Below are 15271 nucleotides of genomic sequence, written 5' to 3'. Positions count from 1 at the left end.
GAAGATGCGATATGCCAGAAGAGCTGAAGGCCACTATCAGAGCAACCTGGGCTCTTATAACACCTGAGCAGTGCCACAGACTGATTGACTCCATGCCACGCCGCATTGCTGCAGTAATTCAGGCAAAAGGAGCCCCAACTAAATATTGAGTGCTGTGCATGCTCATACTTTTCATGTTCATACTTTTCAGTTGGCCAAGATTTCTAAAAATCCTTTCTTTGTATTGGTCTTAAGTAATATTCTAATTTTCTGAGATACTGAATTTGGGATTTTCCTTAGTTGTCAGTTATAATCATAAAATTAAAAGAAATAAACATTTGAAATATATCAGTCTGTGTGTAATGAATGAATATAATATACAAGTTTCACTTTTTGAATGGAATTAGTGAAATAAATCAACTTTTTGATGATATCCTAATTATATGACCAGCACCTGTAGTTTATCTTTGCAGTTAATATCACGATTAGGTAACTTTAAATCAAAATTTCAAAATCTGATAAAAAAAGATCAAAATTAAGCTTACTCCCTCATATACACTAAGCAAACGTTAGCTTTTCATTTCCATTCTATTTTCATTTTATTTTCCATTGTTTGAATAATCAAAGTTATAATAAGTTTCTGAGCTGGACAAGAGCATACAGTATTTTACAGTTTAAATGTTGCAAAGCAGGAATGACTCTAACCTAAGCTGACATAATACCAATTTTACAGTGCACTTCATTTTGACAACATTTAATTTTGTCATCTTCAATCTTCGTTCACTCATTACAACACTAGATAGATTAGATAAATGTCAGATTCAAAGGCCAACATGTCCACAGCTCTCGTAAATGTCACCAACCCCCAGCTACTGCAAATAACAGTTTGTTGTAGAGAGTGCCTTCATTTTTCCACCATGCTCTGCAACAGTTCAGATCTTCAGTCGAACTCTCGAATGAAAGTGCTTTTTACTATAATTATTTTAGAAATTATTTTGAGGGAGTTACTGATTTATGTGGTCTTTCAAAGTCAAGTATGTTCTTTTAAAAAAGACATACAAACAAACAATTTTTAAAGGTTTTTTAAATGTTCTATTTGGATAAATGTGAAACATGTGAAAACAGAAATGTGAAAAAAGTATGAATGTTATTAAATGCACATACATCAAGTGAAACATTTAAGTCCAGACTTGGAGGAGGTGCCCTGTGCACATTAGCAGCGTATATTCTTCAGCGCTCCCAGATCCTGTTGCTTCTTGGTTTTAAAGGCCATCACAAAGTTATGAGGGGAAACAATACCCTGTCCCTGTTCATCTGTCTGTCCCATGACAATGTAGTTAAGCCCTGAAACCCAAAACAAATAATATAATATTAATATAATATAATATAATATAATATAATATGACAAGTGACGTTAAAGGTCCCATGACATGCTGCTTTTTGGATGCTTTTATATAGGCCTAAGTGGTCTCTAGTACTGTATCTGAAGTCTCTTTCCCGAAATTCAGCCTTGGTGCAGAATTTCAGCCACTATGAGCCAGTCCCACAATGAGCTTTCCTTAGGACGTGCCATTTCTGTGTCTGTAGCTTTAAATGCTAATGAGGAGGAGAGAGGCGGGGCATGGTGGAGGGTGGGTGTGTGGCCTTAACCAGCTTGCGGCCACAGTACATGCGCTAATGTTGACAGTGGATGTATCGCAATGGCTCGTAGACACGCAGTCATTCAAGCTTTTCAGTTTGACCCCAGAATCTGATCCGGATGGAGAAGCACCGGATGAAGAAGTTGCAACTCAGCGGCTACAGCAGGACGTCTCTGAATGGTTAGTTTAAAATATTGTGTCTGGATACGGTACTTTAGTTGGTTTGTTTATGTATGCTGTTAGTTATTATCATGTAGCTAAACGCGCACACTAACAGATCCACACACACACACGCTAACAGATCGGCACACACACACGCAAAAGGACAACCAAGGGTTCAGCATGTAAGTCGTGTATGGTGTACAAGGACTTACAGGAGTCGAAATTATAAATCCTCGATCACTTTTAGTCGGCTTTGACAAAACTTCCCTCAGCTAGCGCGTCTTTTTGAAGTGACTAGAAGCCTTGTCACCTGACCTGAATACTGTGCGCTGATTCGCTAAAACGGACTTATCGGTTTCTGTATACAAACAACAAGGGCGCTTGTCGGCTTCTGCTGTAAAACGTAAAAAATAAAAAAAAAAAAAAAATAACCCACTGTTTCTTCATAGGCTCGGATGAAGGAACTGAAAAAATACTTCGGTTCACTTGTACATCCAAACACTGAGCAAATGCCATGCTTCGCTCGTTTGCAAGCCATAATGTCACTCGAGGAAAAAAAAAATATTGCGCTCGCCTCGCACGGTAGTAGCTCATTTTCTCATGGGCGGGCAAAGCAGAGAAAGGGGAGGTAACCTTTCCCCGTATGACGACATATAGGGTAGATTCCAGATTGGGCCATCTGAGCTTTCATTTTCTCAAAGGCTAAGCAGGATACCCAGGGCTCGGTTTACACCTATCGCCTTTTCTAGCCACTGGGGGACCATAGGAAGGCTAGGGGAACTCATATTAATGTTAAAAAACCTCATGAAGTGAAATTTTCATGCCATGGGACCTTTAAGAGAGTCATTTATTCAATCAATTCATTCAAAAACACTCATTCTTTCCAGAATGAAACACCTATTTTATGTTGCTCCATGTTGCAGTGGTTCTGTTTTAGCTTTGTTTGGAACTAAAGAGAAGTACTATATACTTTAGCAATGTTTTTAAAAGAGTAGGCCTACTTAATATGAAAATAACAATCTCTATATAGAATATACTTAAAGGCACTGTATGTAACTTTTTTGACTGTACTAAAGCACAAAAATACCATAATGTGTTTGCAAATATTTAGGAACCATGCTAAGTTCACATACTTGTTTCTCCGAAAAACAATGCTACAGCCAGTTATTCTACATTGAAATGTGTTCCATGTCAGAATGCTTGTTTTTGTTTTGGTCTGTGTGATCCCGCCCACTGCCAATTTACCCAATAGTATTTCGACACCCTGGGTTGCCAGTTGGCAGGAAACACAGCGTATCATATCCATGGAAGCCAGCAAAAAAACTGGGTCAAAGATCGCAGATTCTACCTGACATAAAAAGCCTCAACATCCATCTAAAAAGCTCTATGACCAAATGCAGATAAATCAACTCATCAACTAAAGGCCCTTTCACACAGGACGCGGCAGTCGCAAGTGTCTAGTTCATTTTCAAAAGGAGACATGCGGAAAGTGGCAAAACGCTGGCAGTTTTGGTGCTTGTGCACCCAAAATCACGGCATTCACCACTGAAGATAACAATATTTTGTGAGCGCCTCAACTGCACAAAACGCTTCCACTATGAGAGTAAGCGGCAGCCGCGCAGTGATTCCACCGTTTTGCAGGTCCTGTGTGAAAGGGCATTAACAGTGTAAGGCTTGTCGCCTTCCATTGTCAATTGCGCTCATTCCTGTTGCGTGTAAATCTGGCAACCAGCGTGAGCGTTGAGTCTGAGGAGGAGGGGGTGGGGTGGGAGAAACAACCCTCTCCAATATTTTGAATTTGGACTACACTACCCATTTCAATCACTAGCTGTCCATATTACATAATGCACCTTTAAAGGGTTAGTTCACCCAAAAATGAAAATAATGTCATTTATTACTCACCCTCTTTACTCACCCTCATGAAGCTTCGGAGCATTATGAATCAGCGTATCGAATCATGATTCGGATCGCGTGTCAAACTGGCAAACTGCTGAAATCATGTGACTTTGGCGCTCTGAACCGCTGATTCGACACGCTGATTCATAACGCTCCGAAGCTTCATGAAGCAGTGTTTTGAAATCGGCCATCACTATATGTCGTTATTTTGTTTTGTTTTTTGGCGCACCAAAAATATTCTCGTCGCTTTATAATATTAATATTGAACCACTGTACTCACATGAACTGATTTAAATATGTTTTTAGTACATTAATGGATTTTGAGAGAGGAAATGTCATTGCTCCCTATGTAGGCCTCACTTAGCCATCGGATTTCAACAAAAATATCTTAACTTGTGTTCCGAAGATTAACGAAGGTCTTACAGGTTTGGAACGGCATGAGGGTGAGTAATAAATGACATTATTTTCATTTTTGGGTGAACTAACCCTTTAAGTGCAAACTGAATGTAATGTTTTCAGGCACTTAACTGGATTTTAGTTACAATTGTAAATGTATTATATTAAACTATAATACATTGACAATTGTAACTAACATGCAGTTAAGTGCATTTAAGTAATTTATATTAAATGCAATTAGTTGCAATTTAGTACATTTAAAATATATTAACTTTAAACATTATATCAAGTAACACACTACCATTACAATTTTAATTAAGTACTTAACATGCGCTTTAGTATGTTAGTCAACACATCAAAATAAGTGTACTTCTTTTGACAAATGATTATTAAACTTAATGATTTAAAATGTACTTTAAAGTAAAAAATAATAATAATTTGACTTTTTTAAAACAATCATGAATGTCAACTCTTTTATTACACTTAAGTAGCCTTTTAGTTCATTAACATTATACTATCTGCAAGTATAGTTCTTAAGAAATATACTTTTAAGATATTAAGTATACACTAAGTGCACATTCAATACAATTATGCTAACTTATTTTTCATAAGGACAGTCCATTGTTGCTAGTTCTAACGTGACACTTTTGATTTAGTAACAGAGGATTGGATCTTTTGAACTTGCAGCTGCACATCACAAACCCGTGGCATAAAAAAGTCCAAGAGAGTGTTTAGGACACTCCATTTCTCCTTACTTATTTACTCATATTTTCATTTTAATTTTGCTTGTGTGCCTTTGCTTTAATATAATGTAAGCCAAAGCAAATAATATTTTGTTTATTCCCTTGTTTTTAAAAATTCCACCACAAATGATTAATGTTAAACTGTTCCTCTATACTGCCAAAAACAATTCCTGCATATTTTAACGCAAATTCTTCTATGGCACATTTCTAAAAATTTCCCTCAAAACAAAACAGTTGCTTTTCAGAGTTTCCGAGCAGTGGCTAAGTGAGCTGAGGTAAAGCATGGCACAATAAAGTCACATACCATCCATGTGGTTGAAGAGAATTATTATTCTAGCTGTCCATGATTCAAGGAAACCAACTGAGACCCTCTCCTGAGCGAGCTTAAGTTACACACCGTGACGCTGAAATGGCATATCCTGCCTGAAATATCTCAACACCACAAATGGAGCCAAAGGACTTTGGGGGAGTTTGAAATTTGCAAACTATCACCTTCCAAAATCCACCTCAATCAACTATAAACATCTGCTGGACTTGCTGGGTGCTAGTGCTGGCTGTGCTGGTTTCAATTAAAATGATTAAGGTTAGGATTTTTGTACATCAAGGTTAGTGTAAAGATACTCGCCTCTTCTGACCAGAGGGCATTTTTTACAGAGGACCGTGACTTTGGTGCTCATGGTCTTCCCAGCCTGTTGAATGGCTAAATTTCCTTCCTTATAAAGGTGTATGAGGGAAAAGGTGGCGAGGACGCTGTGGTCCCTCATGGCTGCTGAGATAAGTGTGGCAGTAATCACTGTAGGGGGAAAAAAGACAGAATCAGGGTTTCTTCTTTGAACAAATGCATACAATTGCATGTGCATGGTAATGTATACAGTATGTATAGTTCTGCTATGCGTGCTGCCATTTTTACTGTGCTCAGCAGCTTTACTGCCACTGCAATTAAAACAAAAAAAAAAGAGCTGAGTCTTAGTAACGGCCTGAATACATTTTCCATCTATAAGCATTATTAAAACAGAGACGGTGACTGAGAGCTTTAGTTAACTTTTAAAACTAGCATTGTGAATTATTTCTGTGAATTAAAATAGGTTTACATCCCTTTTAGGTGTTAGATTTCTTGAAGCTTTGATTAAAATGTTTTATTTTAATATATATTCATATATATTCAGTCACAACGTACTTGGAAAATATACTTGATCTTTATCTGACTTGAAGTATACTTTTTTGTAAGGGTAACAATTTGTTTGTATATTAAACATTTTTCTTACACCAAGTTATAAAGTGATACCAATATTTTTCCTCAAATATCGGTTTGATAAAGAGTGGCACAAATTTATAGATTTTTTGTTTGTTTGTTTTTTTAAGAATAGGAGATTCATTGTTATACTAAAGAAGACTAATTAGTTTAATGCCTTTGTAAAAGCCCTGAACGTGTGGAAAAACTCAGGAATGTGGCGAGCGCTGGTGCTGGGAGCTGGAATATCAAAGAAATTCCCAGAATTCCTGCTGTTATTTGGGTTTGTAGACAGCAAAAACATTTAAACCAAACAACGGTCACTTACCAAAGTTACTAGAGCAGTAATGACTTTCAATTGTTCCAGTCCTTTTGCATTTTTGCTTGCAAAGACCTTCTGAATATGTAAGGGCTTTTTGGAAAAGAGAGTTAACAGATTAGTTTTAATAACGGCCAACTAAAGTAAGTTCTTATGCACTAAAATACAGTGTAAACACAGAAAAAGTCACATACATTTATTTCTGTTAAAGCACTTTAGTAACAAAATAGACGCACATTAGTCTTCCCGTGTGACTGAACTAATGCGTTCCATATGAACCTAACATAATAAATCTTCAGTACATTCCAACGTCATTACCTACACACGTTTATTCCCATAATGTACGGCAGTTTTACACCGTGCCGCTACTTGCATTTTTCATTTGAAATGAAACCTTCTGGAAAGTGGGCTGTGGACTGACCTACGGGTGGTGTAGTGGGTGGTATAGTGCTCATGGAGGTGAGAGGGGCGCTGGCTGTGCTGAGACTCCCCGATTTAAAGCGGTAATGGCCGATGAATCCATCCGCAGTTAGACTCAGGTCAGACAGAAATATGATGAGGAGATGATTGCCATCCGAATAAATTGGCCTATGAGACAAAATAAATAAATAATGTTTGAAATTACCATTTATCCTTTAAAATACCTCTCTAAAATAAAGCTTTATGGACCATGTGGATACACTTTATTGATCATAAAGCATTTTTTAAGTGTACCTGAAAGAAGAAATTGCATTGGCTTATTTTAAATGTAGGCTAAATAAGCTTCTAGGGAAATCATTTTGATATATCACAATATGGTTAATAGTTAATGCAATATTGTTTTTCCCATAAAGTAGGTTTATTTAACGCACAGTAGTAAGACATTTTTCAACCAACTGTATATGTTTACTTAAAGGGAAAGTTCACCCAAAAATGAAAATTATCCCATGATTTACTCACCCTCAAGCCATCCTAGGTGTATATGACTATCTTCTTTCAGACAAACACAATCAGAGATATATCCTTAGTCCTCCAGGGTTTATAATGGTTGTGAATAGGGGGCCACATTTTAAAGTAAAAAATAATGCATCCATTCATAAAAAAAAAAAGTAATCCATACGACTTCAGGAGGTTAATAAAGGCCTTCTGAAGCAAAGTAATGCGTTTTTGTAAGAAAAATATCAAAATTTAAAACTTTATAAATTCAAATAACTAGCTTCCGGCGGACGACCATACGCAGAATGCGCAAGTCGTTTTGCGGCGGAAGAGCATCCTTTGACCTGACGCACAACGTAATGATGAACGCGGAGGCGCAGGGGATAGAGCAAAACAAATCACCGGTCACAAATTATAAGTCTAAAACGACATTTTTTTAAAGAGAAATTTCAGAGGGTTTTTTTTGTTTCATTTTTGGGTGAACTATCCCTTTAAGACATAATGGCCGTGACATATCGAACAGCCCCTCCCCCTTTTAAAAATAGCCAATAGCGTTTTGTTTATATCACAGCTCGGCCAGAGCCGTTGAGCTTGGTAAAGCCTCAGTTTCCTACGAATCTCTAGTCGTTTCTCCTCCTAACCTCCTCCATATCGCATTAAAATATAGCATTCTATGCAGAATTCAAATGGGTCCGATACATTTTGTGGTGCGCCGACTCGTGCATATGATCTGCTCTGGGCTCTTGTGTCTCTGGACCGGGAACAGACTGTGTGCGTGCTGTGGCGGTTCACGTGACACTAACGTGAAACCAAACTTCATTTGCCTCAATGGAAAGCATATAACACTGTCTTAATCATTCCCTGTCCCCTATATAGTGCACTATGTGCCATTCACCATGTACAAAATAGTAAATGTGTGAACAAGTGACCGAGTTTAGCCGCAGCTTCAGCATCTATTTATAATGTAGGGGGCGGGTCGTTTTAGATTCTAGACAGCATTTGATTGGACAGAAGATCTGATGAGAAGCTGAAGTCGCGGTGATGTCATGAAAATCCGTGATCCATTTTAGCAGAAGTGAGAGACTAAGTTTTGAATGCCTATATCTCCTAAATGCGAATTTTGTCACTGTTTTGGATCACAACAGCTTATTCAAAACCTTAAGGCTAACATATTCATATTAAAAGCTAAAAAACGTAAATTTTGATTTCAAGGGGACTTTAATACTGTAAAGCTGCGTATGTTAAAGCAATCTATTGTATAAAGCGCTGTATAAATAATGTGACGTGACAAGCATATCCACATCACTATGATCATATACTTTCTTAACTGCTGCTTTCTCACTGCTGTAATTTTTGTTGTGTTTATTTTGATACTGAGGGGAAAGCATGCAGCACATATTTAAATACTGTATTTATCTACACTGCACTTTCAGCAGTGTGAGCGTCCTTGGGATGTTCACTAACAGTATACCGCTGACAAGTTATATTTTTACCCCTAAGTGAAGAACGAAAAAGAACTTTGGCATGAAAATATCAGAATTTGGGAACAAAATGCAATAATGAACCGTCAACCACTGAAAAATCCATATCAGTCTCAATATTGGAGGTCAATGTCTGTGGTGGTTTCTCTCCTTAAATAACAGTGTATTTGTGCATGTGTGATGGACTGAGGGTCTCACATGGGTGGGCTGTCTCCGCAGAACTTGCCGATCTTCCGTGACTCATTCATTTCTCCACCATTAAACACAGCCACATGATCATAGCGGCAGTAGCTGTCTCTCTCCACATCAAACTTCTCAAACGTCAGCTCAATGATCTGAGAGGGGGGAAGTTACTTTGCAATTTAAATACGATATTTATTCATGCTCATCCTGTCAATGTGCTTTCAGTGATGTATGACTTGTAAAAACATGATCTGAAAATTACAGAAATAATAAATTAACACCTGGTCTTGAGGAGCAACAATATGCCAGGAACATGTTACTCCTGCTGGGTAGTCTTTTTCTGGCCAGTTAGGAGTCTTTATTGTCCCAGAGGGCTTGTCTAAAAGACCCCCACAATACCGGTCACCTGCCATGGACAATCATTGGATATTAGTCTGATGACATGGAATCAATACAGATTTATTTGAAATACTGAGGTCTGTAGTGCTGCATTTTGAAATAATTGGAGAAAATTGAGTGTGCATTTACAGTGCAGTAAACAGACTTTATACCCTATTTTTCAGAGGATTCAAAAAACCTGATGAGCAAAACAAAACACAGAGCTGAATTTAAAGAACAGGGAAGGGCCACTTTCTATATTTGGATAGTAATAAGTTGGTAGTCTTGTTACCTCTTTCATTTGGGCGAATCGCTGAGTATACAGCAAGGAAACCACTCCCAGCTGTGTTGGCGTCTGACACCATGACCACTTGCATCTTATTTCCATTGGTGACCAGCGCTCCGGGTTTGGAAGTACCACAGAAGCGGCCGAGACGCTGCCCGTTGATGTGGCCACTGTATACATCAACAAAGTCATATCTGCAAAGACTATCACTCTCAAGATCCAGAACCCGGAACAAGAGGGAGACAACCCTCCCCTGAGGGACCTGAAGATGGTTAATTGAGAAGAGTCAACACAATCCCATGGCAGTTTGTAACTATTTTACGTTTTGGCAACTTGGTGGATAATACAGATTTGTACAATCTTATTCATACAGTCTGCTTATGTTACTTTTAGGGTTTTGGTTTCTTAAAAAAAATTTTCACATGAATCAAATTCAAAAATATAAAATTGTTTTGTTTCCCATACAATGGCATAACTCGTTGCTTAACTACTAGAGGTGTAACAATATATCGTGCCACAATATATCGCAATACAAAAATGCCACAATATGTATCATGGATAGTGACAATATGTATTATGTATAGTACCCAAAACGAAAATTACTGTGTGAGGAAAAAATTCAAGTTTACAGAGTTTTAGTGTTAGTACTACATTAAAGTACTATATATAATGTTGAATATAATGTATAATAATGCAATGGGGGAATATTTGTGGGTCCTGATAATGCCAAATGTCTTATGTTACCAGCAAAAAGTGGCTTACATTATTTTAAATATATCTAGTCAGTGACACCATTGTCCTGCGCATTGGGTTACCAGAACCAAGTCCAAGCCTGTTCATTTCCACCCCCAGTGTAATACCATATTTAGCATTTTAACCAACAGTACATTTTTTGTTAACCATTTACCATGTCTTAGAGTATCGCAATAATATCATATCGTGAGTTCAGTGTCGAATTGTGACATGAGGGTAACTAGCTAGTTACGACTGTTTCCCGAAATCGAAGTAACATGGTCACACCTCTGTCATCTGAACGACGTTGCTTTAACAATATACTGTCATTAATGACGTCATGTTGTTAATCATCTCCTAACAAGACCACATATTAAAGTCTGGGTATTATATGGTAAGCAAACAATCAGTTCTTTTAATCAATGTGTTGGCTGCAGGAGAAATGGGCAGGAATAAAGATCTGAGAGACTTTGACAAGGGCCACATTTTTTATGGCAAAGCAACTGGGTCAGAGTATCTCAGAAAAGGCAAGGTGACTGGGTTGCTCCTGGTCAGCAGTGGTGAGGATTTACCAACAGTGGTCTAAGGAGGGACAAACCAACAACCGGCGACAGGGTGTTGGGCCCCAAAGGCTCATCAATGCACAAAGGCAAAGAAGGCGATCCTGTCTGGCCCGAGCCAACAGACGGTCTACTGTGGCACAAGTCAAACAAAATTTTAATGATGGTTATGGGGGGAATGTGTGACAAAACAAATTGCATCGCATTCTGCTGTGTATGGGGCTGCGTAGCCGCAGACCAATCAGAGTGTCTATGGTGACCCCTATCCACCATCGAAAGCGCCTGCAATTGACATGCGAGCATCCGAACTGGACCTTGGAGCAGTGGAAGAAGGTCGCCTGGTCCAATGAGTCCCATTTTCTTTTACATCACGTGAATGGCCTGGGAAATTTTAGCATGAATATCTTTCCACAATTAAAACATTTAACCCCTTGAATTACTCTCCAAAAATGTTATTAGGTCACAGCTGATTTTCAAAAAGACATTTGTAATTCAGTAGTGGTGCTCATGAGTAACATATTTTTGTGCTATGGATGTGAATGTGATGATGTAGCCAGTGATGTTGTTACTTTTCTAAGCAAAAAGTGTATTTTGCCTGGTAAACGATAAAACAGGCAAAAATTCTATAGAATTATATTGAAAGAGCCCAGAATATGGAGCAAAATATCATAGAGGCTTGGGACAGTAAGCAACCACCTAGACCATTCTACAACCGCCTAGCAACACCTTAGCAACCAAAGAGTGATGTGATGAGAAGTTCAAGGTGTTGTCCTGAACTTCAAATTCCCCAGATCTCAATCCAGTTGAGCATCTGTGGGATGTACTGGACCAACAAGTTCCACGGTGGCTCCACCTCGCAACCTACAGGACTTGATGGATCTGCTGCTAACATCCTGGTGCCAGATACCACAGGACATCTTCAGGAGTCTTGTAGAGTCCATGCCTCAGTGGGCTGGCACTGTTTTGGCAGCACACAGAGGACCAACAGCATATTAGGCAGGTGGTCATAATGTTTTGGCTCATCAGTGTAGAACATACTGCATTGCTTGCCTATTGCGCCCAAGAGCACAATCCACAAGTAATACTAACAAGAAACTATGCTTCTAACCACAGGTTCAAGAGCTGTAGTTTCAACCAGACAAATTTGCAATGCTGTTTGCGAATGTTTGTTGGAACTATGGTTTCTGGAAACGCTGAATTGATGAACTTTGTTATCGACGAAACTTGCAACAGTAGTTGGCTAACAGTGCTTTTGGGAAACGCATCCCAGATTGAGAAGTGTAAAAAATAAAATTTTAGCATGAATATCTTTCCACAATTAAAACATTTAACTCCTTGAATTACTCTCCAAAAATGTTATTAGGTCACAGCTGATTTTCAAAAAGACATTTGTAATTCAGTAGTGGTGCTTTTGAGTAACATATTTTTGTGTTATGGACGTGAATGAAGTAGCCAGTGATGTTGTTACTTTTCTAAGCAAAAAGTGGCAAAACAGGCAAAAATTATATAGAATTACATTAAAAGAGCCTAGAATATGGACCAAAATACCATAGAGGCTTGGGACAGTAAGCAACCACCTAAACCATTCTACAACCGCCTAGCAACACTCTAGCAACCAAAGAGTAATGTGATTTAAAAAAAAAAAAAAAAAAAAAAAAAAAAACCACTAGTATTGTGATGTGAGTTCTGCACTGCTATATAAAGCTTCTTTGTTTGAGAGAGAGAGAGAGAGAGAGAGAGAGATCACAAATCACAGAAGACAAACAGATTTATGGTGGGAAATATTTTCTTTGACAGAAAAGACATTTAAAGACTGATATCTCCCACACATCTGTCCTTACTGTAATTCTCCACACACATTTGTTGTTGGGTGGGTAGACACCGGGATACCCCTGACTCCCAATCAGTCCTGTGTCTCCAGTAAAGTTCCCGCCACATGTAAAAACTGGTCTACAATTAGGGCAAATGGGAAAGCACATAGTTTAGTTTAAAACTTATAAGGACTTCAAAATTATGTGCTTTATAACTTCTAAGTAAAATTAATGAACAACAGTATAATTAATTAATTTGTAATTACAAATTAGTCCAATTTGTAAAACACGGGAACTAATAGCTAATGTTACCAACAGCAAACAGGATTCAACGTATTTTCTGCAATTCGATTTAAACGCTTTATTGATCATATAAAGCTTCTTGATATGTATTTTAGTTATATATTCCACATACCTTCGATGTCGTTGCGTAAAAATGACGCTGAACAGGAAAGCGCTCGCGATGTTCCAGATTATAATCCTCATTGTATGAGGCGCATTTGAACAAATGTGACATTCAGAGAGAAGAAGAAGTAAAATCTCCAGAGATATTATACTGCTGACTGACCGACTGCTGCTCATGAATGTGCTGTTTGTTCTGCGGGAGTTGAAGGGAGCAGTTTCCCTAAACCTTGTAAGTGAGGGCAACTCGTGTCACTTTCACGTTAAAAGTATTGTGACTGTAGTGAAGCATGCTACTGCTGTAGTTTTCTTTATAAGGAGCCTAAATGCGATCCAGAATGCGTTTAGATAGAAGAAGAAGATATTTAGTTGTTTTGGGAGAAGCAGTTATTCCACCTGTGTAATATACGATACTTCTTTTAAAACATAATGTACAATTAGATACTTTTAAAGTCCATATAAATGAGCAGCGCGTGTTTTTAATCTTCTGATTTACCCCATTTTACCTCGCACTGATGGAAGACCACTAGATGTCTACCTTGCACAAGATTTTATCAAACTTGATGAGTATTTCTTAGTGCAGGGGTTTTGAAACTATGGTCAGGGGACCCCAGGGACCTAGGGAGTCAATGGATTAGAGTTTAGAGAAAGCTTAGAGAAAAATAAATAAATTTATGTTTTTGATTTAAATAAATAAATTATTAAAATGAATAAAATGCTTAATAATGTAGTATAACTAAATATAATAATATAATAATAATTAATAAGTAGTATAATAATAATTTAAATAACTAAATAAATAATAAAAACATTAAAACAAATTACATTAAAACATCTAACAGTATGGGAGAAGAAAATAATAGGCTAATAATGTAATTAAATACAAACTAAATAGTATTACAAATAGTATTTTACATATATTTATAATGTTAATTTTAAAGCATAAATTGGGTCTTTATATATATATATATATATATATATATATATATATATATATATATATATATATATATATATATATATATATACAGGTGCATCTCAATAAATTAGAATATCATGATTTTTTTTTTTCTGTAATTGAATTCAAAAAGTAAAACTTACATATATTCTAGATTTATTAGACATAAAGTAAAATATTTCCAGACTTTTTTGTTTTCATTTTGATGATTACAGCTTGCTGCTCATCAAAATAAAATAAAAAAAAATCAGTATCTCAAATTATTAGAATATTTAATTTCAAGTTCTATTAAATTACCATTCTCAGGGTATAAATACTGGGTTTAGGTCAGTAATCCCAACAGCAGTCATGGGGAAGTCTGCTGACATGACAGTTGTCCAGAAGACGATCATCAAGACCCTCTACAATGAGGGTAAGCCACAGAGGGTCATTGCTGAAAGACCTGGCTGTTCGCAGAGTGCTGTGCCAAAGCATTTTCATGGAAAGTGGAAGGAAAAAGTGTGGTAGGTGTACAAGTGAAAGGAATGACCGCAGGCTTGAGAAGATTGTCAGGCGAAGCCAATTTAAGAACTTAGGAGAGCTTCAAAAGGAGTGGATTGAAGCTGGAGTCAGTGCATCAAGAGCCACCGCACACAGACGTCTTCAGGAAATGGGCTATACTGTCACATTCCATGTACCAAGCCACTTCTGAACCAAAGACAACGTCAGAAGCGTCTTACCTGGGATAAGGAGAAAAAAAACTGGACTGTTGCTCAGTGGTCCAAAGTCCTCTTTTCAGATGAAAGTAAATTTTGCATTCATTTGGAAATCAAGGTCCCAGAGTCTGGAAGAAGAGTGGAGAGGCACAGAAACCATGTTGCTTGAAGTCCAGTGAAGTCAAGTTTCCACAGTCAGTGATGATTTGGGCTGCCATGTCATCTGCTGGTGTTGGTCCACTGTGTTTTCTGAAGTCCACAGTCAATGCAGCCATCTACCAGGAAATTTTAGAGCACTTCATGCTTCCTTCTGCTGACAAGCTTTATGGAGATGCTGATTTCATTTTCCAGCAGGATTTGGTTCCTGCCCACACTGCCAAAGGTACCAAAAGCTGGTTCAATGATTGATTGGCCAGCAAACTCGCCTGACCTGAACCCCATAGAGAATCTATGGGGTATTGTCAAGAGGAAGATGAGAGACACCAGACCCAACAATGCAGATGA

General features: G+C 37.7%; 1 protein-coding gene across 2 annotated transcripts; it reads right to left on the bottom strand.

Annotated features, from left to right (window-relative positions):
- Positions 1-584: 584 nt before the first annotated feature.
- On the bottom strand, positions 585-13505 carry pcolce2a (procollagen C-endopeptidase enhancer 2a). 2 transcript variants are annotated; one of them, XM_051866600.1, is made up of 9 exons: positions 13128-13505; positions 12743-12851; positions 9616-9871; positions 9227-9351; positions 8961-9097; positions 6788-6954; positions 6376-6459; positions 5442-5609; positions 585-1323 (listed from the first exon to the last, which is right to left on the bottom strand). In XM_051866600.1, exons 1-9 carry the CDS (start codon positions 13292-13294, stop codon positions 1193-1195), a joined length of 1344 nt encoding a protein of 447 aa, XP_051722560.1. In that variant the 5' UTR covers positions 13295-13505; the 3' UTR covers positions 585-1192. The 2 variants fall into 2 exon arrangements, with proteins under 2 accessions (XP_051722560.1, XP_051722563.1); XM_051866603.1 differs by lacking the exons at positions 12743-12851; positions 13128-13505 and having other exon boundaries at positions 9616-9894.
- Between the last annotated feature and the right edge of the window lie 1766 nt (positions 13506-15271).

This window comes from Ctenopharyngodon idella, chromosome 2 (assembly GCF_019924925.1).
Source record: "Ctenopharyngodon idella isolate HZGC_01 chromosome 2, HZGC01, whole genome shotgun sequence".
Taxonomy (NCBI): domain Eukaryota; kingdom Metazoa; phylum Chordata; class Actinopteri; order Cypriniformes; family Xenocyprididae; genus Ctenopharyngodon; species Ctenopharyngodon idella.
This window is presented reverse-complemented; position numbering and strand designations above follow the sequence as displayed.